The sequence below is a fragment of the Macrotis lagotis genome, chromosome 6, assembly GCF_037893015.1.
Source record: "Macrotis lagotis isolate mMagLag1 chromosome 6, bilby.v1.9.chrom.fasta, whole genome shotgun sequence".
NCBI classification, from domain to species: Eukaryota; Metazoa; Chordata; class Mammalia; order Peramelemorphia; family Peramelidae; genus Macrotis; species Macrotis lagotis.
Genome location: NC_133663.1, coordinates 11,613,641 through 11,641,585, shown reverse-complemented (window position 1 = coordinate 11,641,585; position 27,945 = coordinate 11,613,641). Strand labels below are relative to the sequence as shown.

The following is a 27,945-nucleotide window of genomic DNA, read 5'->3' as shown; positions in this document are numbered from 1 at the left end:
TCTAAGATCCCCTAATCTGAACCTCTCATTTTAGAGATGAAGAAACTGAGACCCAGAGAAATCAGAGATAATTACGGGTCATAGACTGATTCCTAGAAGAGACCAAAGAGGGAACTGAGACTCAGAGAGGTTAAGTGATGAGCCCAGGGTCATCTGAGGAATGGGCACCCGAAGCAGAATTTGACTTGGGACTCCAAAACTAAGACTTTTCATGGTGTCTCTGAAAGATCTTACTGGATTGTAGACTGAAGACAGGGAGGGTCTTTGGAGACCACCGAGTCTAATTCCTTCCTTTCCCAGGTGATGAAGCAGGCCCTGGGTCACAGAGCTAACAGGTGAACTCTGGGCGTTGATTCCAGGTGCTCTATCCCCCTCCCACCTCCTGCCCTCTGGGGGCTGGGCAGTACCCCCAGTGCCCCAGAGTCTGTGTTTGCCCCCCCATTCTTCTGCCTGACACTGCGGGGTGTGTAGCTTTAAGAGTCAGCGGCCTGGCAGGATCCCTCACTGGCCACTATCTCCCACCCCCACTTCTCTCGCCGGGCCGCCTCCCTCCCCCCCACCAGGGCGGACGAGGTCTAAAAATACCCCTTCTGGGCCTGCCCCGGCCGGCACGCCTCTCCTGCTGGTCTGAGGCCAGGGCCGGCCTGCCCAGAGCCTTCTGAGGCCCGAGTCTCCTTGGGCTGGTAATCCGCGGAGATCTCTTCTTGTCCTTTCTCCTTTGTGGCCCCACCGGACGTGCCCAGCACCTGTTACTTGGGCCGCCCCGGGCAGAGAAGGACAAGCTCGAAGGCGAGGCCGGAAGCTGCCAGGTAAGGCCTGGGAGCAGGGAGGCCTGGGAGGATCCAGACGGAGGGGCAGCGGACCAGGGGCTCCTGCCAGGAAACCCCAGGGGCCTCAGGACCCGAGGCGAGAGGAGGGGGACCCTCTCCCAAGGGCCTTTGCCACTCCAAGTTGTTCACGACTATCCCCCCTTCCTTCCTTCCTTCCCTCCCTCCCTCCCTTCCTTCCTTCCTTCCTTCCTTCCTTCCTTCCTTCCTTCCTTCCTTCCTTCCTTCCTTCCTTCCTTCCTTCCCTCCTTCCTTCCTTCTTTCTTTCCTTCCTTCCTTCCTTCCTTCCTCCCTTCCCTCCTTCCTCCCTCCCTTCCTTCCTTCCTTCCTTCCTTCCCTCCTCCCTCCCTCCCTCCCTCCCTCCCTTCCTTCCTTCCTTCTTTCCTTCCTTCCTTCCTTCCTTCCTCCCTTCCTTCCTTCCTCCCTTCCCTCCTTCCTCCCTCCCTTCCTTCCTTCCTTCCTTCCTTCCTTCCTTCCTTCCTTCCTTCCTTCCTTCCTTCCTTCCTCCCTTCCCTCCTTCCTCCCTCCCTTCCTTCCTTCCTTCCTTCCTTCCTTCCTTCCTTCCTTCCTTCCTTCCCTCCTCCCTCCCTCCCTCCCTCCCTCCCTTCCTTCCTTCCTTCTTTCCTTCCTTCCTTCCTTCCTTCCTCCCTTCCCTCCTTCCTCCCTCCCTCCCTTCCTTCCTTCCTTCCTTCCCTCCTTCCTTCCCTCCTCCCTCCCTCCCTCCTCCCTCTCTCCCTCCCTCCCTCCCTTCCTTCCTTCCTTCCTTCCTCCCTTCCTTCCTTCCTTCCTTCCTTCCTTCCTTCCTTCCTTCCTTCCTTCCTTCCTTCCTTCCTTCCTTCCTTCCTTCCTTCCCCTTTGGCCCTCCCCAGCTGGCCATCCTCCTCGGGTCCTCGGGTCCTTGGGTCCTCAGCCCTGGTGCCCGTGCCCCTCCAAGGCTACATTCCACTGCCCCCAGATCCCAAAGAGGAGGACCCCCCCAAGCACTGCACCCCAGGGGATTCCACGGTTTCAGCCAGCTACGGGGCAGAGAGTTGTGAGCTCTCATTCATAAAGGGGAGAGCCAGGTGAGGGGGGAGGAGAGCCCCAGGGTCGGGCTACAAACCGAGGCCTGGATTCGAGGCCCAGTCTGGGATGAACTCCCCTCTGGCCTCTGCATCTTGGGAGCCAGCCGAGCCGGCCGGGGTCCGTGCCCCAGTTCCCTGGCAGTCCTCCAGGCCCATCACCCCCTCCCTCAGAGCTCAAGACCTTCTTCCCACCTGATCCCACGGGCCCGGACCAAGATTTCTGTTTCCGTTACAAGGGTTTCTCAGCAAGGCCGGGCCAGTGAGCATCGGGGGAGACTGAGGCTCGAGGCTGTCTCAGCCCCTGCCGTCCCTTGTCATCCATGCTGCCAGGGGGGTGGGAGGGTGGTCCGGGGGTCAGGGCCGAGACCAAGTCGGACTCTGAAGAAAGTTGATGCCTGGGGTACTGGCCAGCCTGGGAAAGCCCAGTCTGGGGAGCTCTTCTAGGAGAACCCGTGGTCCATCTTCTGGGAAGGAGCAGTGGACTGGCAGAGGGTGAGGCTGGTCAGATGAGGCCTTGCTCCCCAGAGGGAGGACACCGCACGCCGCATGTGGGTAGAAATACCTGTGGCGTGGTCACGGCCATAGGGTCAGGGCAGAGGTCAGGATGAGCTGAGTTCCAATCCCACCACAGCAGACTAGCTGTGTGACCCAGGGCAAGTCATTGGACCCCACGGGTCTCGGTTTCCTCCTTTGAAAATGGGAATCATCGTATCACCCTCCCTGCTTTGTGACCTGCGACATCGCCCCATCCCTGGATCTAGAATTCTGAGGTCTTGCTCTTGCCTCCCTGGGACTCAGCTTCCTCAACTGTAAAATTGGCACAGTCCACTAAGTGACCTTTGAGGCTATTTTCAACTGGATGGAGGATCCCTGTATGTGACCTTGGACTTGTCTCTCTATCTCTCTGGGTCTCGGTTTCCTCTTTTGTAAAATGAGAGGGTTGGACTAGATGTCCAGGGTATGGGGTCCCTCTGAACTCCAGGTCTATGGCCCATGACCTCTCTGTGCCTCAGTTTCCACATCTGTAAAAGGAGGGAGTTGGGTCGTCCCCACATTCTCCGTATCTAGAATTCGTGAGCATCCTCATCCCCTAGTGGGCTCAGCCCACAAGAGCCTGGCATGACGCACCGAGGAGGCTGGATGGGGCAGGGATGCGGAGGCGGTGGCTCCCCGGTCCTCCATGTTGATGCTTCTGTTCCCTTTCTGGGGCAGGTTGGGGCCGGAGGACACGCGTGTGTCGAAGCCATGGTGAGGAACGTGGACGATCTTGACTTCCACCTCCAGTCCCACGCCCAGGACATCCTGGACGGGCTGCGGGCCTTCCGTGCCCACCCCAAGCTGTCGGACGTCACCCTACTGGTTGGTGGCCAGGCGTTCCCGTGCCACCGCAGCCTCCTGGCCCTCTGCAGCCCCTACTTCCATGCCATGTTCGCGGGGGACTTTGCTGAGAGCATCGCTGCCCAGGTGGCGCTCCCGGATGTGGACGCTGGCACCATGGGGCTGCTATTGGACTTTGTGTACACGGGCAGGCTGACCATCAACCAGGACAACGTGGAAGCTCTGACTCAGACCTCCAACCGGCTCCACTTCCCCACCGTTCAGAAGGTGTGCAGCCGCTACCTGCAGCAACAGTTAGATGCCACCAACTGCCTGGGCATCTGCGACTTTGGCGAGCGCCACGGCTGCCCGGAGGTGTCCTCCAAGGCCTGGTCTTTTCTGCAGGAGAACTTTGAGGCCGTGTCTCAGGAAGAAGAGTTCCTGCAGCTGCCCAAAGACAGGCTGGCTGCCTACCTGTCCAACGAGCTGCTGCAGGTGCGAGAGGATCAGAGCCGGGCGGAGGCCCTGCTCAGGTGGGTGAGGTACGAGGAGGAGACCCGGGCCCGCTACCTGCCCGAACTGCTGGACCTGGTGCATCTGGTTTCTCTCCCGGATCAGTTCCGGCAGCACCTGCTCTGCACGGAGCCTTTGACTCGGGCTTCCGAGGCCTGCAAGGCCGTGATCAGCCAGCAGCAGAGCCCGGTTAGTGGTGGGTATGGGTGGGCACCGGAGCCTTGTCTCAGGGGTTGGAAGATGAGTGCTGTTTCACAGAGCCGGGGGGCTTCCTGACCATCCATCCTGCCGCCCTCAGTCAGGTGGCTGAGAGCCATGGTCATTGCTGCTGTCCCACCGTGGGGTCCTTAGTCATGTGAACTAGAAGGGTGTGTGTGTGTGTGTGTGTGTGTGTGTGTGTGTGTGTGCGTGCACGTGCATGTGTGTGTGTCTGTGTGGTGTGTGGTGTGTGGTGTGTGTGCGCGTGTGTGGTATGTGTATGCCTGTGTGTGTGGTGTATGTGTCTGTGTGTCTGTGTGTGTCTCTGTGTGTGTTGTATGTGTGTCTGTGTGTGTCTGTGTGTGTCTGTGTGTCTGTGTTTGTGTGTGTGCGTGTGTGTCTGTGTGTGTGGTGTGTCTGTGTCTGTGTGTGTGCACGTGTGTCTGTGTGTCTGTGTGGTGTGTGTATGTGTGTATGTGTGTGTATGTGTGTCTGTGTGGTGTGTGTGTCTGTGTGTCTGTGTGGTGTGTGTGCGTGTGCATGTGTGCATGTGTGTCTGTGTGTCTGTGTGGTGTGTGTGCGTGTGCATGTGTGTCTGTGTGTCTGTGTGGTGTGTGTGCATGTGTGTGGTGTGTGTGTGGTGTGTGTCTGTGTGTCTGTGTGTGGTGTGTCTGTGTGTGTCTCTGTGTGTGTCTGTGTGTGGTGTGTGTGTGCATGTGTGGTGTGTGTCTGTGTATCTGTGTGTGGTGTATGTGTCTGTGTGTGTCTCTGTGTGTGTTGTGTATGTGTCTGTCTGTGTGTCTGTGTGTGTGTGCGTGTGCGTGTGTGTGTTGGGGCACTCTTCTTCCATCTAAGGACTTTCTTACTCTCTATTTCTACCCTCCAGCAAAGGGGGCTTCTATAGACTTCACGCAATGTGTCTGCGGTAGGATTCGATTCTAGGACTATCAGCTCTCTCCCCACTGGCCAGCTCTGTCCTTTCTCTCTTGGCTTCTGTCTGCCTCAGTGGTTCCCTGGGACGTCCCACTGTGCTCTTCTTGGATCTGGAAGTCAGGGCCCCTAGGCTGGGCTGTTACCTCTGACGTCTCACTAGCCTTGTGACGCTGGTCAAGCCCCTCGGCCTCCTCGCCGCCGGTGTCCTCTGCAAAGTGCAGGAGCGGCCTGGGTGATCTGGGCTTCCTCCAGCTCCCGGTCGCTGATGCTGTGACCTTTCCAGGCTGACACTCACCGAACCCTTAAGGGGCCGCTTTAACAACATTTAGCCAGTCAACGACCACACATTTATTAAGCGCCTACTGCGTGCCACTGAGCTAGATAATTTACCAAACCAGACACAGCGTGGACCCTGCTCTCAGGGGGCTCAGTTTCAAAGTGGGAAGAGTGAGAGGAAGAAAAGCAAACGTTAATATTAATGATCATAGCTGAATTCAGAGAAGGTACTGGGTGCGAGGAAAGCTTTGGGGAGGGTTGGAGAAAATAAGAATAATGACTAGCATGCATGCAACAATCAGAAGTTAGCAAAACACTGCACAAACATTATTTCATTTTATCCTCATCATAACCCTTGAAAGGTGGAGTGGGGAAACTGAGGCACCGAGCGGTTAAGTGACTTGCTTAGAATCACTCTCCTTGTAAGTGTCTGGGACAGAATTTGAACTCAGTTTTTCATGACCCAATTGCAATATTCTCCACAATAACACTTTGAGGACTTTCACTTGGCTGAGGGAGGGAAGTAGGGAAAGGTTGATGGGACTTCTCTTGGAAGAGATGGTCTCTGTGTTAGTAACTCTGAGGGAAAGGAGCAGTCTTTTTTTTTAGAAAGATTTTATTTATTCTGAGTTTTACAATTTTTCCCCCATTCTTGCTTCCCTCCCCCTAACCCCCCACAGAAGGCATTCTGTTAGTCTTGACATTGGTTCCATGTTTTACAATGATCTCAGTTGAATGTGGTGACAGAGAAATCATATCCTTAAGAAAGAAATATAAAGTATGAGATGGTAAAATTACATAATAATATAATGATTTTTTTTCTAATTTGATGATAAGAGTCTTTGATCTTTGTTCAAACTCCACAATTCTTTCTCTGGATACAGATGGGATTCTCCATCACAGAGAACCCCAAATTGTTCCTGATTGTTGCACTGATGGAATGAGCGAGTCTATCAAGGTTGGCCATCACCCCCACATTGCTGTTAGGGTGTACAGTGTTTTTCTGGTTCTGCTCATCTCACTCAGCATCAGTTCATGCAAATCCCTCCAGGCTTCTCTGAATTCCTATCCCTCCTGGTTTCTAATAGAACAATAGTGTTCCATGACATACATATACCACAGTTTGCTAAGCCATTTCCCAGTTGAAGGACATTTACTGGATTTCCAATTCTTTGCCACCACAAACAGGGCTGCTATGAATATTTTTGTACAAGTGATGTTTTTACCCTTTTTCATCATCTCTTCAGGGTACAGACCCAGTCGTGGTATTGCTGGGTCAAAGGGGATGCACGTTTTTGTTGCCAAAAGGAGCAGTCTTAAAAGACAGAGAGGGTAAAGGGAGGAAATCCATTCTAGCATTAGGCAGACAGAAAGGGGTCAATCAGTTGAGTAACAAGCCTTTATTAATCTCCTACTCTATGCCAGACTCTCTGTTAAATCTTGGGTGGACAAATGGAAAGATGAAACTGTCTCTTCCATGAAGGAACTTGCAGTCTATCAGGAGAGTGTATAACTCTAGATATATATAATTATACACACACACACACACACACATATATATAGCTATACACACACACACACAAACATATGTGTGTGTATCTAAGATACAAGGCATTGCCAAGGGGCAGGGGGAGAACATTAGCTGACTGAGGGGTTCGGAAAGAACATGTATACTACAGAACCTAAGCCAAGACTGTAAGAAAGGGACATAAGGCGGCAGAATACAAGCATGGGGAACAGCTGGGGCAATTGGACATGGAATGATGATTGTGGGGAAGAGCATGGAAGGAGCAAAGACCCTGAGACCAGAAAGTAGGAAGAGAGGGGCCTGACCAAGGCCAATGGGTTGGAATGGAGAGCATGTGAAAGAGAGTGATGGAAGATAAGGATGGAAAGACTGCTTAGAATCAGCTACTTTATTTTGGACATTCCTCCTCTCCCCTCATCCATGGAGAAAGCAGACAATATATCAATTATACATGTGAGATCATGTAAAACATATTTGCATATTAGCCATGTTGCAAAAGAAGTAAGAAATGAAGAAAAGGAAAAACAATACTTTTTTTAAAGAAAGATTTTATTTTGAGTTTTACCATTTCCCCCCATTCTTGCTTCCGTTCCCCCCCAAAAGGCAGTCTGTTAGTGTTTACATTGGTTCCATCTTATACGTTGATCTCAGTTCAATGTGATGAGAAAGAAATCATATCCTTAAGGAAGAAAAATAAAGTCTGAGATAGTAAAATTATCCAATATCTAATAATAATCTAGATAATACAAATTATCTAGTAATATAATATTATATTATATCTAATAAAATTATATATTAATATCTAACAATATTCTTCAATCAGCACTCAGAGTCATCCTTGTCTCTCCTGAGGAAGATAACATTTCATCATGGGTCCTTTGCAGTGTCTTGGACCATTGTCTTAATCAGAGCAGCTTAGTTATTCCCAATTGTCATCACTGAATACAGTGTTCTCCTGGTTCTGCTCACTCCACTCTGCATCAGTTCATTTAAGAATATTTATGAATTGAGAAAATTATGTTTTTATAATGATATTATAAGTATATTATTATACTATATATTATATTATACTATATATTATACATTATATATTATTTATATATTACATATAATATATTATGTAATATAACACAATATATTATATATAATATTTATAATATTATAAACATATTATATACAATAGTTATAATATTGTAAATATATTATATGTTATTATATATTATATTTTATAGTGTATTATATTATTTGTATAAATCTGCCTGTATAGTTGAGGAATTATCAGAAAAATTTCCTTTCATTCTCACCCCTCCCCCTCAAGTTTCCCGCTTTCCTTCCAATTTTGGCTTACCTTGGTTGTGTTTGTGCAAAACTTTTCATTTCATATCATTGGAATTATCATTTTACTTCCTATGATCTTTTCTGTCTCTTCTTTGGTCACAAACTCTTCTCCTATTTATAGATTTAACAGGGGGAAATGTCCATGTTCCCCTAATTTGCTTGTGATAGCACCCTTTATGTCTAAATCATTTGCCCATCTTGACTTTATCTTGGCATATTACATAAAACATTTATCTATATCGTAGTTTCTGTCAAATTGCTTTCCAGTTTTCAAAGAACCTTTTGTCTAGTGGTGAGCTCTTGCCCCCAGAGCTTGGGTCTTTGGGTTTATCAAACACTAGAGTATTATGCTAATTTATTATTGTGTATCTCTATTTCGTGATCCACCACTCTCTTTCTTAGCCAGTACCAGCTTGCTTTGGTGATGGCAGCTTTATAATGCAGCTTCAAACCTCATACTGCTAGGTTTCCTTCCTTAACATTTTTTTTTTTACTAATGACTCCCTTGATAATCTTGACTTTGTTCTTACATCTGAGTTTAATTTCCATTTTTTAGCTGTATAAAAAAATTCTTTATTAATTTGATTGGTATGGCACCAAAGAAATAAACTTAGGAAGAATTTTCATTTTTATTATATTGATTTGGCCTTCCCATGAGTAATTAATATTTTTTGAGTTGGTTAGATCTGTCTTTATTTGTGTGAAAAACATTTTGCAAATGTGTTCTAGAATCAGCATTGAAAGGTTGCTGCTTAGGGGAGGTGAGGTGGCACAGTGGACAGAGCACCGGCCCTGGAGTCAGGAGTCCCTGAGTTCAAATCCAGCCTCAGACACTTAATAATGACCTCGCTGTGTGACCTTGGGCAAGCCACTTAACCCCATTGCCTTGCAAAACTTAAAAAAAAAAGAATGATTGGAAGACTGCTGCTTGTTCTCCTTCTAATGATCATCTTTTATGCTCTTGGTCTGTCAGTCTTCAATGATGCTTCCACAGAAGCTGGATGAAGTTCTGGTGATAGTGGGGGGGCGAGCACTGGAAGATTCCGAGGATGAAGAAGAAAATCGTGAGGAGCCTCTGCCCATCTCCAGGAACTGTGCCTTCTATAACCCTAAGACCAGTAAGTACCAGAGCAGAAGCCTGGGAGTTGGAAGGGACCCTAGAGGCCATCTAGGCCAACTTCCTCACTTTAAAAATGAGGAAACTGAGGCATAGGGAGAGAAGGTAACTTGTCCAGTGTTACATAGGTAATGAGGAACATAGTGGAGGTTAGAATAGGAGTCTCCAGGAGCCATATGTCCTCTTTCTTTCTGGCTTGCTTGTTTCTGTACCTTTTCTTCATTCTTTCCTTTCTTCCTTCTCTTTCTCTCATGCTCTTTTTGCTTTTCCTCTTCCTCCCTCCCTCCTTCTTCCCTTCCTTCTCTCCCTCCTTCTTCTATTCACCCCTCCCCTTCCTTCCCTTTCTCAATGAGCTTTGACAAGGACTAATGTTTATTGTCCCTCCCCCCGTGATATGCTGAATTGCAGGAATGTGGTCCCACACCAGAAATCATGTAGGCCTTGACCCAAGAAGGTTCCAGAAGTGCTCCCTGCCCTCGACGCAGGTACAATCTATCTGGGAAGAAGATACTTGATCTCTGTACTTAAACAGAACAATATTAGATAGTTGTTATAAGAGAAATTGTGGGTTGAAGCATTAAAGGATTTGGGTGAAATGAGGGATGGATGTGGCCTGTGGAGGTCAGGAAAGGGTCCCCTCAGTCCTCAGCCTGATCAGAGAGCCGGGTCTGGGGATCTGGGTCCTGAGGGCTGACCCCACTCTTTGGTCGTGGTCGCTGACTCACCTTGACCCTCACAGACTAAGCACCTGGCCGGGAGGGCAGGTGATGGCCGTGTCTGGGGAACGGGGCCAGCAGGGAGGATTCTCACCCAGGCTGGCTGATGTCAATGAGGCTGCCTCCTGGGTGGATGGGGCTCTGCCCCTTCAAGCCAGGTGGCCTTTCAAGCTGTGAATGAGAACATTTATGGCTCACACCACCTTCAGATGGCCACAGTATCAGCCAGGAACTTTCCAGAGGGGAAGCCCCATCGCTGGCAGCCCCAAACTGTGTCTGCCTCCCTGGCTTTCACTGACTTCTTGCAGGGGGGAGCAAGAGAACTGCTTTGTCCTGGGGCAAGAGCCAAATCCCAGAGATCAGGAGCTCCTCTGAGGCTTCTGGTCTGCCCCTGCCTGAGTTTGTGGCCTTACACAAGCCATTTAAATTCTTCAAACCTCACTTATCTCATCTGTGAAATGGGAACAGTAATTACATGAGACCCTGGAAGATATAGACCTCAGAAGGGAGCTGAACAAACTCCAGGAGCCTGTGGTCTCCCTTCCTGCAAGCTCTCTCCAGTATCCTGGGGATGGGTCTCAATGAGGCACAAGGCTGAGGCTCCCTTAGCTCCCTCAGGGAGCTCCCTCAAGCCTGAGCCTCTTCCCTTTCCCCTTCCATGGCAATGAGGTAGGTAAGGCTCTCAGAGACTGACTGGGACTGTGGAGAGGAGACCAGGAGGCTCCAAATGGGCCTAGTGATGGGTATTGATTGACAAGTCCTCCCACAGGTATCTTTCCCTTCTCAAAAGTAGTAGCAGCTCATATAAGTGAGGACGAGCCATAGGTTGGCACCTCTCTGTGAATCACCTGTGCCCCTCATGACAGGCCTCACTGGAAGGAGGGCTTAAGCTGGGCTCCCCAGAAGTCCATGAACTTGGATGGGAAAAAATATTGTCTTCATTTCACTAACCTTTAGTTTCATTTTAATGCAATGCATTTTAGTTTATGCATTTAAAATATTCTGAGAAAGTATCAGACTGCCAAAAGTCAGATACTGACATAAAAATATGTTGGGACCCCTAAGCCCGGCCTGCCCTCCCGCCTCTTCCCCTACTCCTCATGAAGACTAGTCTGAGTTCCCAACACTGTTCCAGTGACTGTCTAGGAAAATTCATTCATTCATTCATTGAGTGATATTGTGTGTAACACCCATGCTAGGCCAAAGCCCAGGGAGAAACAGGAAGCTGAACCATTCTATACCGGCTTTGTCTACACGACGTCCAAAACTCACTTTTGCCTCTTATTATGACTAGTGGGATGACTGACTCCCTTAGAGAATAATTCTAATAACATTTTTTCAAATATCATCTCCCTTTACCCCCTGGGAGGGAATCGCTGTTATTCTTATTCCCATTTCAGAGTTGAAGCCACTGAGGCAGACGGACAGTAAGTGACTTGCCCAGGCTAGCTTAATGACTAAGTGTCTGAATCTTCTCCCCAAAGGCCTCCCTCAAGTTCCCCTTCCCCACTGTCCTCCTTCCCCACTCCACCATCTCCCCTGGAGTTCTGAAAGCCTCCTCAAATCAATCTGGCCATTTCTGCCAGAAGGGGCTGATCAACCCATTGTCCCATGGATCTACCCAGCACCATTCATTCACATACGAACCTATGATTTTTTTATTCATTCATTCATTCATTCACATTCAGACTTTGATTTTTTCATTCATTCCTTCATTCAGTCACATCCAAACCTATGAGTTTTCATTCATTAACATTCAGATCCATGATTTTTCATTCATTCTTTCATTCATTTACATTTAGAACTATAATTTTCATTCATTCACATTCAGACTGATTTTTCACTCATTCTTTCACATCTACACAAGATTTTTCATTCATTCCTTCATTCATTCACATCCAAACCTATGGGTTTTCATTCATTAACATTCAATTCTATGCTTTTTCATTCATTCATGTATTTATTCACATGCAGGCCCATTTTTTATTCATTCATTCATTCATGTGCTGACCATAATTTTTGTTCATTCTTCCACATTCACATCTGTGATTTTTCTTTCATTCACTCATTTTTTCCCCACTTTCCACCTATGATCTCATTGGTGTGAGAAAGCAGATTTCCACCTGTTCTGCAACTTTTAGCCCTGGAAGACTGAGAGTTAAGTGAATCAGGAACCCTGGGTGGGACTCTTGCTGGCTGAGCTTCTGGAAAATGGGACTGGTGCTGTCTGTAGTACTGGCTTCACTGGGCTGGTCAGGAGGCTTCAGTGAGGTCATGGATGGAAGGTTGCTTAGGAACCTTGCTTAGGAAGCGCCATTGGCAGATGATGGAGGATTCTGATTAGGCCCGTCCATTACTCACTTGCTCCATCCTTGGGCAGCCTGGAACCAAGCTGAAGTGTCCCATTTCCTTAGTGATGGAGCCCAATAACAGAGTAGACACATAAACTGACAATCCTACACTTGGACACCACCTGGAAAGTGTTTCTCTGTAGTGGACAAAATGAGTCTGCCTTGTCCCCCAGAGCAATCTGCTGTTGGACAGAGTGACATCTCTCCCAGTGAGAACCTGGCTGGATGTCTAGGAGCCGGGGGGGTGGGGGTGAAGAGGGAAGATTGGGGCATGTGCTCCCTGGACAAAGAGAACAAAGCCCCTTGGAGTTGCCTTCAGGGCCCCACTGGAATGGGCCAGCAAGTTCTCCTCTGGTCAGCAGCCCCTGATGCCACACTCTGACACTGGCAAACTGTCCCCCCATAGGGCACTGGCTGGGTGAGGAGGCCTGGGACCATGAGAGATTGCAGGCTGAGCTAATGGGATGAGCTCTTTTGGCCCACTGGGCCCAGCAGCTGTGCCCGGCCCAGATTGGAGCCTGCCTGGCATGCCACCAGGCAGCCCAATGAGACAATGGTCTGGCCCTTTCCTCTGCTCTCCCAGGGTGACTCAAACATGAATCAGAGGGGACATGATCTGGGCAAGATGACGCAAGTGGAGGACATAGACTCAGTACATGGGACTGGCCACTTTAACTCAAAGCATCAAAAGTCAGAAATGGCCCCAAGTTTGCCCTTCAGCAACGATCAAATGCTCTGATGGCAAATAAGCTCCCTAAATGTGTGGGATGGTGGCACAGCCCCTGAGAGGGCTCCAGAGCCTACCCTAACTCAATAGTCTAAAGACATTGTCCTAAGCAGGTCCACTCACCTATTTAAGCCAATCAGCATTTATGAAGTTCCTTTTAGGATCAAGCCCCCCATGCTAAGCAGTGCAGAATTAAAGACCAGAAATCCCTGCCAGGGATTTGTGCAGATAAGACCACTGGAGGAGAGGCAGCTCTGACCACCAAGAGAATGGGCAAGGACTTTTGAATGGTGTTATGGAAGCTAGGAAATGGCAAGGAGGTGGGAGGGGGCATTTCAGGCTTTGGATCCAGCAACAGAGGTATGGATGTGGATATAAAATGCAAATAGACCAATTTTGACCCAGTATAATGTCTGTGGAGGGAAATCTTGGATGAAATGTGTGTCTGGAAAGGTGGGTGGAAGCCATTCTGTAAAGGGCATTGAAGGTCAAGCCGAGGAATGGGGAGCCAATAAAGACTCCAGAGCAGCAGAATGAAGAGGTCTCTTCTCTGCTTTAGGAAGCTTAGGGAATGCATTGGAAATGGGGAGACCTCTTAAGGACCTGGGCTGTCTATGGTCTCATCTTACCCATACAATCAATACCTCTTTGTTATGCACTACAAGGGCCATCCTCTCCATTTGAAGGCTGAGGGGACTGAAGCCCAAAGGCCTCTTCTGGACTAGCAGTCTTTCCATGGCATGATGTGGTCATGGGACTCATTCCGGCTTCCTTTGTTCACTTAATCCTTGCGCCATCTTTGGGAGTTGAGATGGCACAAAATAGGATAAAGGATTAAATCGTGTTAGGGCTCCCTTCATGTCTTCTGGTGGCAGATACATGTCTAACCCTCAGAATCGTTGGGATTTGGCTTATTTCCTATGGGGGGGGATCTGACCTAGTCACCCCTAGTTATTATGATAATAGGGTCATAGCTAGAGCTGGAGGGACCTCTGGGGTCAACTAGGTCAGCCCTCTCATTTTACAGATGGGGATACTGAGAGTTGAAGGGACCTACCCAAAGTCTGTAGGTTAGTGAGTTGTCACAGGCAGGATATGAACCCAAGACCTGTGACCCCAGAGATAGAGCCCTTTCCATGTAGGATGAGTCTACTCTTTGGGACTTTGACCTGAATCTCCTTACTAACTCCTCATGGAGAGGAACAGGATACTTGACCTGTTTACATCTCATGAAGGGAAGCGGCTATTCTATTAGATGAAGCCTCCTTAACCTGGAGTGATCTGTTTGGCTCAAAATGTTCTAAACCAGAACCACCCCTCTGGTATTAGGGTGGCAATGTGGTGGGTGGGATCTCGAGACCCAGATTCAGACAGTCTGAAGGGAGAACCACAACAGAGAGAGCAGACCTGACTGTGGGCGGGTGGGGAAAGAGAGCAAAGCTATGCTGAGTCACAGTTTTATTCTGGAACTTGTCCTTCTAAGATGTAGGAGAAGGAAGTGTCTGGATAGTGATGGTTTCTGAGGGAAAAGAGAATTGAATACTTGATCTCCAAGATGAAGGAAAAGAGTCATAAGACAGAGGATATAAAACCTAGACTATATCTATGGAATCACATCTCTAGCAACTCAACTTTATTTCTTTTCTAAGGAGAATCCACACCTTTAGGATAGAGCTCTAGGAAGGTAAATCTATAAAGATGCCTGGGGGTGAAGGTGGGACTGAATACGAAGGTTTCTTCTCTATAGATTCCCAGTTGGCCTTCTTAAGTCAAATACAAACTTGAGGGTAGTCCTGGAGATCTGCAGAGGACCCTGGGGTGAAGGTGGGACTCACTGGAGAGGACAGTGTCCTGATTACTTAGGGTCCAAAGTGAGTCTTCTGGGTTATTTTTTAGTCTTTCTGTCGGCTGTCCTATATCTGATATTTATTGTTTCCTTGAGTGTTTTCACAGGATTTCAACCCTTTAATTCATATTTTTGGAAACCTAAGCGTGAGCTACATTCTAAGGTTCCCAGAGAAAGTAATCTGATTTGAAATGAGGGGGAGCCCCCAACACGGAACTTGGGCCATATAAACCCAGAGTTTTATTTTTTCGAGCCATGGTTTATATCTGAAAAAAAGGCAAAAGGAAATGCCTTGTGATGTTTTGTTTTTGTTTTGTTTTCAGGTTTTTGCTAGGCAATGGAGTTAAGTGGCTTGCCCAAGGCCACACAGTTAGGTAATTAAGAAGTGTCTGAGATCGGATTTGAACTCAGGACCTCCTGCCTCCACGGCTGGTGCTTTATCCACTGTGCCACCTGGCCATCCTGTATTTAGAACATTTGAGGGGAATCCTGGGGTTACTACTTAATAATATTCTGTTCTTCATTCTCAGAGAAGACCAAGACATCAGGGCTGTGGTGCCATGACAAGCACATGAATTGGATTTGAGTGAGGGGAGGCTGTGCTAAGTCACTCATTATCTATGGGATCTGAGGAAAGCTATTTCCCTATTCTGGCAGTCAGTTTCTTTATTTTTTTTTTGCAAGGCAATGGGGTTAAGTGGCTTGCCCAAGGCCACACAGCTAGGTCATTATGAAGTGTCTGAGGTTGATTTGCAATCAGGTCCCCCTGCCTCCAGGGCTGGTGCCTTATCCATTGTGCCACCTAGCTAACCCAGTTTCTTTAGATGAAAATTGAGAAGGTTGGGTCAGAGCCTCTCCAAGGTCCTTTACAATTCTAATTCTGTGAGCCTATGAAAAGATGCCCCAAGCTTACAGATGTCTCTTTGAGGAGAAGGAGTCAAAGCAATCTGGGGAACTTTCCCTGTGGAGCTCTTGACCCGGATGTTTGGGAAGACTTTCTGCCTCCCGCCCCTTCCAACTCCCTTCTCGCCTCCTCCTGTTGTTGGCATCTCCCTGCAGGTGAGTGAGGAAGACAAGACTTGGAGCTCCAATCTGTCAGAAACAATTTCATTCATTGAGATTACTCTCATAAGACGTGTTTTTCATCTTCGGGTGAGCAGTGTTCAAACTGGCAGACCCCTCATGTCCTCAGGCATTGCTATGACATGGGGTATTTTGTGATGACCATTTACAGGGTTCTTGCCCAAAGACAGCTTCATGGTCAAGGCTGAGCAAGGGGCCATGTGGGGAACCTTTCTGGTGTTAGTTTATTTCAATAAGCAGAACCTCAATGAACTGTTGGTGATCTAAAAAATCATTTCCCAAACTATTCACCCCAGGCAAGAGCAGAGGGAGGTGATGGCCTTACCTGTATGAAACTAGTCCCCATTCTAAGTTGGGGACGTTTGAGCTCATTCCTAACTTTCTGCGCAGCTTCCTAATAGAAACTGGTTAAATTTAGGGTAGGGAAGTCTGGAGGAGGTCCTTGGGACCTGGGAGTTTAAGGGTTTCCTTTGGGGGCAGTTAAGTGGAACCCCGGGACTGGAGTTAGCAAAACCTGAGTTCCAATGAGGCTTCAGAATCTAACTGGCTATGTGATACTCAATAAGTCACTTCACCCTGTTTGCCTCAGTTGCCCCATCTGTAAAATGAGCTGACAAAGGAAATGGAAAATCACTCCAGTACCTTTGCCAAGAAAACCCCCAAATGGGAGAATAGAAAGTCAGATATGACTGAACAGAAGGTCTCCTTTATTGAGAAAAGTCCAGAAATGACTTTAGAAGGGAGAAATGTTATTTCTTAAGATCCTCATGAAGAGGGGGTGGCTAGGTGGCGCAGTGGATAGAGCACTGGCCCTGGAGTCAGGAGGACCTGAGTTCAAATGTGATCTCAGACACTTAATAATTCCCTAGCTGTGTGGCCTTGGGCAAGACACTTAACTCCATTGCCTTGCAAATCCCCCCCCCAAAGCACCTGGCATCCATTAGCTCGCAGAGGAGGGGGATCATCCCCACTTTACCAAGGAGGAAATGAAGCTTTAGATGATCACAAGGTCAGCATGTCATTGGCTACTGGATTAAGGGGTACACACACACACACACGCACACACAGACACACACACAGACACACACGCATGCAGACACACACACACAGACACACACACATATCTATATCTTGGTCTTTTTGGGGGGCTATAGGCTTAGTGATCTGGGGGAGTAGAGCAGACCAGACAATTCACATGAGCTTCACCTGCCTTCAGAGAGGTCTGTGGTACCCTGCCTCTGCATTTGGCCCTTGGCAGACCGTGGCGGCTGGAGGGTGTTCTGGGGGCCGTGTCTTAGGAAGGACATTGATAATCTGGAGCCCGACCAGCAGAATGATGGAAATCATGAGCTTGTAGATTTGAGCAACAATGGACCTTAGAGATGGGGAAGTTGAGATGGAGAGAGAGTCAGTGATTTGTTCAAGATAGAAAGTAAAAGGGCCAGAATTTGAACCCTGTGCCCGAGACTCTGCTCTTTCTACCACATTCCGTGGCCTCATTCAGCTTGAGGACTTACTGGAGAGCTATTTAGTTTGAAGAAAGAATTAGGGTCGTAGGCTTGCTGAGGTCTCAGAGGAAAGAACTCAGAGTCACAAGTAGAAATTGCAACAAGTGCAAATTGGCAATTAGGCCCCGGAATAACTTGCAAACAATTAGATAGCCTTTGTGATGGAGTGAGTTCCCCATCACATCAGACATTCAAGAAGAGACTAGATGGGCACTTAGTGGGGTGTCAGAGAGGGAGATGTCTCCTTGCTTGGAGTTGAGCTTCCAACCAGATGGTGCAGCATCTCCTGACATTGCTCTCCCCTTGTCTCCCTCCTTTTCAGAGTGTTGGCGAGCCCTTCCCGATTTCCCTGACTACCATAAATGGGGCTTCTCCCTCGTGGCGCTGAACAACGATATTTATGTCACAGGTACGGAGGAGGAGGAGGAGGAAGGCCTCGCGGTCCAACTCAGGGCTCATGTCTGAGGTCTAATTCTTGCTTATTCATCCTGGGGGTGGAGATGGGGGAGGGGAGAGAATCATCTCTTCCAGGCCACATTCTTCTGTCTAATTGGACGCCTCTCTGTGTTTATTTGGAGTCCCGGCTGTCATCGGAGGTGCCGGGGCTATTCTGGGCATCAGGGGGTGGGAGTGGCCCTCCCATCTCAGGAACTGACTCCTTATTGTGCCCATGAGCCTTGGATGGACATTGGATCGAGGGGCGGGCCTTGTGGCTTGGCAACTCAGCAGAATCTGGACTCTTGCCTCAGTGACCCTGGGCATCCTTGCCTCAATTCTGCATGGCTAAACCCCTTTCTGTGGCCTCCCACCCACTACCGGCTCCAGGTCTTCAACAGGGCCGTTAAGGACCATCTGTATTTTATTAAAAATTGTATTCCCTCTTCCTCTTCCAGCATCCACCACTCATTTGATCTTGGTGATACTATTGTTCCCATCTTATAGATGAGAAAATGAAGATCCCTAAAAGGGAAGTGACTTGACTAAGGTCATATGGTCCATGAGTGGTAGGATGGGGATGTCTCCGGATGATTCTGGGCAACAATCCATGATGGAATGGGTGGATCACTGAGCTTGGAAGAGCTGTAGGTCAAGCCTGGCCAATGACACTCTGACGGTGTGATCACTATCTAAAACTCCCTTTCCTTGTTGGTAAAGTAGGGACGATCACACTCCTTACTGTGAGCTAATGGAAGCCAGGTGCTTCACAAGCCTTAAAACAACACACAGATGCCCTAAGTCTTAATACAGCTATGTGTTCATAGCTTTGACCTTTTAAGTGATGAAAGCTTCCAGTCCATTGACTTTGAGGATACCCTGCGTATGAAGTGGACCCTCCTGACTTCGATTAAGCCAGGGAGGGCCCTCCAGCTCCCTCTGCCCATCTTGAGCCCCTTCTCCTTTTTTCAAGTGGGCACCCCATGGGTGCCAAGGTCCATGTAGACCAGATATTAGAAAGAGCTGTCCAGTGATTGGAGTCCCCTCAAAGAGAACTGGGCCACCTTGAGGTAGAGTAGGTTCTCTCTCTCCAGAGGCCTTGAAGCCATCCTACCAGGGATGCTGGGGAAGAGAATCTTGTTCTGGTGAACCAGGGGATGCTGAGGTTTCAGCTCTGAGCCTCTGGGCTTCTTTGAAAGGAGTTAAGAGGCCAACTGAAAAGGGAGCCCTGTACTTAGCACACGGGATGCTCACCAGTTATTGAAGAAGGGGAGGACCTGGCCGTGGTCCCGGAACTTGCCCATGCTATAGAGTGGGAGGATTCCAAGTGCCTCCACTTTGGATGTCTGTCCCTAACTGAGGGGTTTCTTGGCAGGTGGTTCCCGTGGCAGCAAGATAGACACCTGGTCCACGACCCAGACCTGGTGCTTTTCACAGAAAGAGGGTATCTGGAAACTTATTGCTCCGATGATGAAAGCCCGCACCAACCATGCCAGCGCTGCACTCAATGGAGAGATCTACGCCATTGGGGGTGAGGGCCAGCTGGCTTTACAGTTTTCTCCTTTCTGTTTATTTAATCTAGTAAACATCTCCATTTGAGGAACTGCGGGCAGAGCTTCTGAGTACATCCGTCCTGGCAGAGTTTCCAAATATTATTTTGTCTGCAAAGATTATCTGTGGTCATGACTCTTGTAGGAATCCTGACCAAATTTTCAAATTTCATCTCTAACCACCCTTTCTCCTTCTGCCAAGCCTCACATCACCAGGTTTCAAGTACGCCACCTCCTCCCTGAAGCCCATCCAGATTTGTCCTGTTGGGAGAGATCAAACTATCCTCAGAATTCCCAGAGTCTCTTGGACCTTTCTCATACTACTGATCACATTCCATTGGGAATCACAATTATTGAATGCAACATTTTCCCAATTTGACCATAAAATAGAAGCAGGTAGAGGCAGTGATAAATTGATCCAAATGTACTCAGCGATACCCAATATACTGTGTGCTTTGCAGATGATCCTTTGAATTAGTGAATGGACTTGTCTGTCTTCTGAATTTCCCAAAGACACAAAGTCTTGTGAAATTCAAGGTTCAGAGAAGCAGGCACTAGAGGACTCACCCCTCAGATTCACTGATTGCTTTCCATTTATCATTCGGTCTAAATCTGTCTCATTCCAATGGCACAATTGCTCCTAGCCATGACCCTGATGATCATGGCCTTGGTATCCTTCATGTCACAGGGATTATCACTGTCACCCCCATCAATCATCCAAGCTAATGGTCTTTTAGAAGTTTAAAAACCCCATTTGGGGTTTTCTTGGAAGAGAGATTAGAATGGCTTGCCATTACCTTCTCCATCTATTTTTACAGATGAGGAAAGCAAGGCAAACAAGGTTAAATGACTAGTCCAGGGTCACACAACTAGTAAATATCTGAAGTTGGATCTGAACTGGGGCGGATGACTCCAGGCCCAGCGCTCTATCCACAGAGTTTGGCTCTTCCCGATTTCATTCAGGCTTAGTACACCTAGATTCCTTGTTTGGGGTGAATCCAGGACTATGACCTTTGAGACCCCTACTTCCTGTAGATTCAGTGGATAGGCTTTGACTCATGACCCCAAGATCCATCAAGTCAGGACATTTAACTTCCACAGACCGTATTTCCAATATGATGCCCACGGTCCAAGTACAGACCCCCTGTTAGTGGGGTGAAGCCCACACAGCATTCTCAGGATTCCTTTATACTTAGCTATCTCACCCACATGAGCTAGTCAAAACTAAAGAAGTCTCATCAACTGCCCACCGCTGCCATGTATGGTATGACCTGCTGTCATCCTAGTAGGGATGGGCTCATAGCTTCAGTGGATCATGAATCTAAAGTTAGAAAGGACCCCAGAGAGCACTGAGTGCAGCCCCCACCTTTCACAGATGGTCAGATGTGACCCAAGTTCAAATCCTAGCTCTACCACTCCCTGTTTGGGTGACCTGGGCCTTAGTTTCCTCAGTGGTAAAATGAGGGGGATGGATTAGACAGCTTCTGCAGTCCCTTCCTGCTCCTGGTGTTTTTTTCCACAAGTGTGACTTCTCCCCATCCATCTTCTGATGCTTCCTAGGTACCACCATGGACGTCGTGGAGGTAGAAAGTTATAATCCCTATAACAACATCTGGTCGGTCATCAGTCCGGCACTGAAGTATGTGAGCAATTTCTCTGCCGTCGGCTGTCATGGGAGACTCTACCTTGTGGGCTCCTGTGCCTGCAAGTACAATGCACTGACCTTGCAGTGTTATAACCCCCTCACAGGTGAGTGGCCAGTGTGGGGGCCAGCGAGAAGACCTGGGGTCCAGATGGGCTCCATCGTGAATTTGTAGAAAATAGACAGCAGCTGAGCTCCCACTTTATGATGACTTCCAGGCTTCCAGGACAAGGGCCTCATCAGCCATCTCCGCCACCCATTCAAGATGGCAGAGAATCCCCACTATAATCTACCTGGCGAGTCCTTCTCCAGCTGACGCCCCACCTCTCAAATTTTCCCACTCACTCACTACCAGGGATAACAATCACCTCTGATTGCTAGACTTTAGATCATTAGAACTAGACTTTTCTGCTTTTCAGCCTAAATCTGTCTCATTCCAATGGGACAATGGCTCCCAGCCATGACCCCAGTGATCATGGCCTTGATGTCCTTCATGTTGAATATCCCCAGTTGCTACCTGGGTATCCATCCAAGGAGGAGCCATTGGCTTCAGGGTCCTCATCCATAAAATGGGAACAGCAATATTGCACTACAGAACACTCAGACTTGACCATGAGGAAGGTATTTGGTAAATCTTAAGGGGCTGCTGGATGGTTCAAATCCCAACTCTTTCACTTAGTAACCAGGATGATACTGAGCAAATGACTATCAGAACTGTGGGCATCAGCTTCTCCTGGGCAAAATGAAGGTGTTGGGGCTGCTAGGGGGTGCAGTGGATAGAAGATGGACCCTGGAGTCAGTAGAATCTGAGCTCAAATCCACCTCAGACACTTGGTACTTACTAGCTTTGTGACCTTGGACAAGTCACTTTATTACAAAAATACAAAAACAAATAAAAATAAAATAAAGAGGTTCCTTCCAGATCTAAGTCTTTGATCTCGCAATAATGTGGTTTGTTTTTATGAGAACAGTCTCTCATTTTCTAGAAGGTCAGCTACATTTAGGAGTGCCATCTTTGACCTTGGCTCAAGTGCTTCTTTCTGGACAGCTAATGGCTCAACCATTCCTTTTAGACATTTAAAGATTTGGAAGCAAGAAGGAATCATAGAGACCATTGAGTCTAATCTGATAGATGAGGAACCTGTGGCAATCAGGTTTAAGTGATTTGACTAGGGTCACACAGCTAGGAAGAAGCTGGTCAGCCATAGCAACTGGCCTTGGTTACGTGGAAATGCAATCTTTAGTCTCTGCGTCAATGCTGCCATATCTTTTTTGTAGAAGTCTGGAGTGTGATTGCCTCACCCTTCATCCCTAAGTACCTCTCCTCCCCTCGCTGTGCCTCTCTCAATGGGGCCATTTACCTCATCGGAGACAACACCAAGAAAGTCTACATGTATGACCCTGAAGCCAATGTGTGGCAGAAGGTAAGTTGATCTTTTCCTGGAGCTGTTCTGGTCCTTCTTTCTCACCTTGGGGGTGGGAGCACATTGTGGCAGACCCCATCTATTATAATGAGACCAGGGGAGTTGGACTTTTCTCTGTTCCCATGGAAATAAAAGTCAAAGTGACTTTGGGTTGCCTTAGGGGAGTGGGACTTCCAGGAACAAGGAAGACATTCCTTGTCTTCTGCCCTAGTCAAATGACATTGAGTCTTGGTGTCAGTTTTAGGCAGCATGGTTTAAGAATGACACCTAATTCTGGAGAGAGTTCAGAGGAAAGAGACCAGCATGGGGAAGGGCCTTGGGTTCATGTTACACAAGCATCAGCCAAAGGACCTGAGGATGTCTCTTTTGGAGAAGACTTGGGGGGAGGGCATGATCAGCATGCTTATTTTGGCAAAAGGTTACAATGGGTCAGATTTAGTTTGATCTGTTTGGTCCCACAGGAAAGAACCAGGAGCAAAGGGTGGAAATTGCAAGGAGGCCAATTTGGGTGGAAAAACTTCCATTTGGTGGGCTGCCCAGATAGATGGTTGTTTCCTCCTCCTTGGAAAATCTCAAAAATAGGTTGCATGCCCATTTCTCAGGGATGGTAGAGGAGGGATTCCTTTGGGTATGGGTTGGACTAGATGCTTCCTTAGGTTCCTCCTAATCCTTCAATTCTATGATCACCTTGAGAGAAGTCCTTGGACATCCTCATTCCATAAATGGTGGGATTGCCAGGGTCTATGGGTCAGAAACTGCTTGTAGAGATGCAGAATGGCCAAGATGCTTGGGTCTGAATCCCACCTCTGCCCACTGGCAGGCCACTGAACCTCTCCCAGCCTCAATGGGGCCAATCATGCCTGTGGCATCTTCCTCACTGGAGAGCTTGTCCAGGAAATGGCTTGCAAATATCAAAGGATTAGAGAAATGAGAGTGATTCCTTTCTCTCATTTCTTGAGTTCTTGCATGTTTTCCAAGCAGCTTTCTTCCCACGGCTCTGGGAGGCTGGTAGGCCTTCTCTTGGGACGATGCAGCCATGGAGATTCAATGTGAGGGAAGAAGTGCTGAGTCTCAAGTCAAAGGATATGGCATTTGGTGCCTGTGGGACCCTGGGAGATTTATTTAATTTCTCTGAGGACTCAATAAACATGGAATAGTAAGAAGAAAACTGGATCTGAAGTCAGAGCCCTGGGTTCAAATCCCATCTCTAACAAAGACTAGATGTGTGACAAGGCCCATCCCTTCTCTGTGACTCAATTTCTTCATCTATAAAATAGGTCCCCTCCAATTCTAAATTTATATTCCTGTGATAAGGAAAGTCCATATCCATAGGATTCGACATCTGGAAGGAAGCTTAGAGACCATCCAGTGATGTCATCTGACTGCCCCAAGGTCACCCAGGTACCAGACCATAGAGCTAGGAGGGAACTCAAATACCAGCTAGTTCAACCTTGGATGTGAGGTGACTTGTCCAGGGTGATTTTGGGAGCTAAGTCCCTGAAGGGGCTTGAAGCCGGGTATCCTTCCTTCTACACCATCTTCAGCAGCAGCTGTCAGTGTTTCCTCTTGGACTTTCCTAGAGGGTGGGGGAAGACAATCCCTGGAAACTTTGATGCTCAGACTTGGATTCATGTCCCCCCTTGCTTCCCGCCCCCCCCCACCTCCAGGAAGAGGCCCAGCCCCTGTGCCTGACCTCTGGACCCTTCGGTAATGTTGTTCCCAGCTCAGGTTACACTTGGATCATTCCAAAGTCCTCCTGCAGCTGTTCCTATGCCGTCATTACTCAGCTGACCAGACTGACCTCGCCGGGGCAGGAGGACAGGTGCAGAGAGAGGCTTGCCAGGCAGTGATTCCCCCCATGTCTACCCCTGCCAGGAATGTGGGGCTGGTGGCTCATTCCCATCTCCTCTCCTGCAGCCTATTCTGGGAAGGGCTGTGAGAGCCCTTTCATCGATCTCATTGGACCAGGCTTGTTATTGGTGAGCCTTTATGATGCCAGTTAGGTCAGGGCTAATGTCACCCCCCCAACCATGATACCCCTCAATCCTGACATACCTTAGAGCAGTCAAAACTTAAAAATGAACCTGCTATATTTGGTCAAATATTGAATTAAATCATTCCTAAAAATCTCTTACATTTACTGAATTTGGAGTCCTACCTATGTTTGCCTTGGCAGCACCAGACCACATGCTTTCCAGGGCCACATCCAGATACCCCAGGCTGGGAGTTCCCTGCCCCTGCCTTAGAGAGGGCCTAAGTTCAAATTCTGCTTCTGACACTTATTGCCTATATCACATTGAGTTAATTCCTTATGCTCCCTGGGTCTCAGTTTCCTTAGCTGTAAAAGGAGGGTAAGTTAAAGCAGATGGCTTCTGGGACCCCTGCTAGCTTCAGATCTCAGGGTTCAGGCCCATCTACCATCCCAGAACAAGGGTTTCAGATCTAAGAGAAGCAAATTGATTGCCACAGTCCTCCCTGTACATTGATAGCCTCTGATGCCAGCTAGCTAAATGTGTGACCTTGGGTAAGTCACATGACATAACTGAACCTCAATCTCTTCATATGTAAAGTGAGGGAGATGTCCTCTGAGTCCAGTCCTGGATCTAGGAGCATCTAAGTGACTGTGGCAAGTCACTTCTCTCTTAGTTTCCTAAATCAATTAATCAAATTATTATCAAGCACTGACAACATGCTGGTCATTGTATCAAGGGCTGGAGATGCAAAGAAAGCCAAGAAAGGGTTCTTACTTTCAAGGAGCCCCCATATACACAATGAAGAAGCAAGGAAACTTGAGGGGTAAAAATTCCAGGATGGGGTAGGGTGCAGGGAGTGGGAAGGGGAGACTGAGAAGGCTCTAGGCAGAAGGTGGCTCCTGGACTGGCTGCAGGGGAGGGATGGTGGGGGGGGGGGGGGGAGAAAAGGGCTTCCAAAACCTGAGGGGCTATTCTTAGTCTGTTTTCTTGTACCTCATTGGGAACAGGTCTCTTTCCATTATCCCATTTCTTACGAATAAATGGGAAGAGCAATTCACCTTGGAGCCTCATAAGAAGGAGCTACTGGTGGTTTGGAGCTATTGCCTCCTAAGGGAGAGACTTGGCTGCCTCTACCGTGTCCTGGCTGGATAACCAAGGGCAAGCCTCTTAACCCTCTGGGCTCAGGGCAACCCTCAATCTAAGGGCTACAATTGAGACAGAGTGTCCTCAGGGGAGTGGGGTGGGATGCAGGGGAATGAGGGGATGACCCTCTGCCATGGAAGGGAAGATGTACTGATCTCAGATCAATCCCTCCTGGAATCTCCAGATCAAAAGGCATCTTAGAGGCCAGAAGGCCCACCTTGTACCTGACTGAGAAATCCTGGTACGAAGCTTCCCACAAGTGATCCTCTACCACTGCTTGAAGACCCCTTCTAGATCTAAAGTCTTGAGACTAAGATATTCACTCAAACAGATTTCTCTCAGGAGTTTCTCATGAACAGATGTTTTTCTGCTTTCCTTTTTTAAAGAGAATGGCTCATGTCTACCCCATCTTTGATATGGCTCTCCATAAGATGATAAGCCTTTAATAAATGCCTACTGTATTCTTCTCACCTGTAGCCATCTTTGTTCCAGGTCCAGCTGCTTCACAGTCTGCATGAGAATGGTGGGATGGTGCCATTGGGAGACAAGCTCTATGTGACGGGAGGCCGCTGGCAGGGCATGGAAGGGGACTACCGGGTAGAGATGGAGGTGTATGATGGGACGAAAGACATCTGGATCCGGGAAGGGGCCCTGCCCTGCCTCTGGCTCTACCACAGCTCTTCCTCTATCTTCATGGATGTCTCCAAGTGGACAGAACCCTTTGCGAGGAGCTAAGGGCCCTTGGGAGGGGGCAGACCTATTCTTTCACTGTTCTCCACAAAACTGAGGTACCAGCAGGGCCCTTTATGTGAGCCTCTTCTTGTGCCATGATGCTTTTCTCCACCATGTTTGGACACCATCATATGTTCAAGTTTCTGATCTTTTCTGCTTCCCGGAGCCAGAAACCTTCTAGGGAAGGAAGCGATACCCACTGGTTCCCAAGGAAATGTTGAAACATGACTGCCATTGGTTGCTTTTATTGACTTTGTTCTTCCTATTTATTTACATCATGGAGGCCCACCTCTAACATGTACTAATTGGGTAACCTGAGGCAAATACAAGAGGTGATAGCCTTAAGGGATAGTGGTGTGCTTAAAGAGACACCTAAACTAGATTCAGATTCTGGGCTTGCCATTGAGTAACTGGAAGGGGGGGACTAAACAAGGCAGGGAGGCTAAACAAAATGATGTCCACAGTCCTTTCCTAGTCAAGATTCTATAAAAGTCACTCTACCAATCTAGGGCTCAGTTTCCCCACTTAATAAACAAGGAAGTTGGACAAGGCAATCTCTAAGGTCTCTTCCAAATCTAAGAACTTGTGAGTCTTTCTCTAGGCCATTGGGCCAGTGATTTTCCATACCTGCGGTTCAGTTTTCTCATCTGTAAAATAAAGGGATTGGTCCATATCATCCAAGGTCTTTTCCCCATGTCCTCTAATATCTTGTGAGCCTAGGGATCGTCATTCCCCAAATTCCTGGAATCTGTCTAAATTAAGAGGGGTGTTGCCTACAGTAATGCCCTTTCTAGAAAGTCTAGACTCATCCCCAAGGGAGGTCTACCCAACTTCTTCCTAAATTCAATGGTTTTCTGCTCCTTACAGATGAAAGCAGTGGTAGCTCTCTATTGTTGTGGATTCCCTAAGGCCTAGTACAAAACCTGATAATACAATGTGTACTTAATAATTGCTATTGGGATTAGACTGGACAAGGGTTAGCGAGAAAGAAGCATGGTTACTTAGTAAAGATGCGTTGTAGTTTAGTAGAGTTCCATTATAGCAGATGGTGACTAGCAGCATGACCTTATTCAAGTCATTTCATTTCCTCTAAAGTGCAGTTTCTGCACCTACAAAGAGAGGAAAGTAATGGCTTCCCCATAGTGTTGGTTTAGAGCTCAAATAAGATGATGGAAGTGAAATTCTTTTTAAATCTAAGGACCCTGTAGACTTGCCAGTTGTTGGTTCTATTTTCATTCTTTATATTTCACATCGGTTGGATATCACATAGAAATCGTCTGGGGAGAAATTGCTAGTTTCCAATTGTATTTTCTTTTAGGTTTTTTTGGCAATGCAATCAGGTTAAGTGACTTGCCCAAGGCCACACAGCTAGATAATTATTAAGTGTCTGAGGCCAGATTTGAATTCAGGTACTCCTGAATCCAGGGTTGGTGCTCTATCTACTGCACCACCTAGCCACCCCTCCAATTGTTTTTTTAAATTATTGTTTTTTAAATTCTGAACTTCAACACCAGAAAAAAAGAACATTTCCACAGAAATATCCAGACACAAAATGAGGATTGTATATGAACCCACAATTCTCTGCTTCATAAGGCTTGCTTTAAAAACAGTATATAATAAATTCTCCAGATTACTTTCAAGACTGTCCCCTTTGTGCTTCTTTCTGAAGTTTTTTCCTCTCCTTTTCTGAAAAATGTTACAATG

General features: G+C 47.8%; 1 protein-coding gene across 1 annotated transcript; it reads left to right on the top strand.

Moving 5' to 3' along the window:
- The first annotated feature begins 629 nt into the window (after positions 1-629).
- KLHL30 (kelch like family member 30) lies at positions 630-27,863 on the top strand. The gene is made up of 8 exons (XM_074192508.1): positions 630-809; positions 3,104-3,910; positions 8,968-9,112; positions 17,665-17,751; positions 19,153-19,308; positions 20,888-21,076; positions 22,248-22,393; positions 26,002-27,863. Exons 2-8 carry the CDS (start codon positions 3,137-3,139, stop codon positions 26,242-26,244), a joined length of 1,740 nt encoding a protein of 579 aa, XP_074048609.1. The 5' UTR covers positions 630-809; positions 3,104-3,136; the 3' UTR covers positions 26,245-27,863.
- Positions 27,864-27,945: the final 82 nt, after the last annotated feature.

Excerpts from the sequence above, each read along its gene's own strand:
- KLHL30 (XM_074192508.1), top strand. The coding sequence starts at position 3,137 with ATGGTGAGGAACGTGGACGATCTTGACTTCCACCTCCAGTCCCACGCC. Across the intron at positions 21,077-22,247 it reads GTGTTATAACCCCCTCACAG|AAGTCTGGAGTGTGATTGCC; the intron begins GTGAGTGGCCAG and ends TCTTTTTTGTAG. Across the intron at positions 22,394-26,001 it reads AAGCCAATGTGTGGCAGAAG|GTCCAGCTGCTTCACAGTCT; the intron begins GTAAGTTGATCT and ends TCTTTGTTCCAG.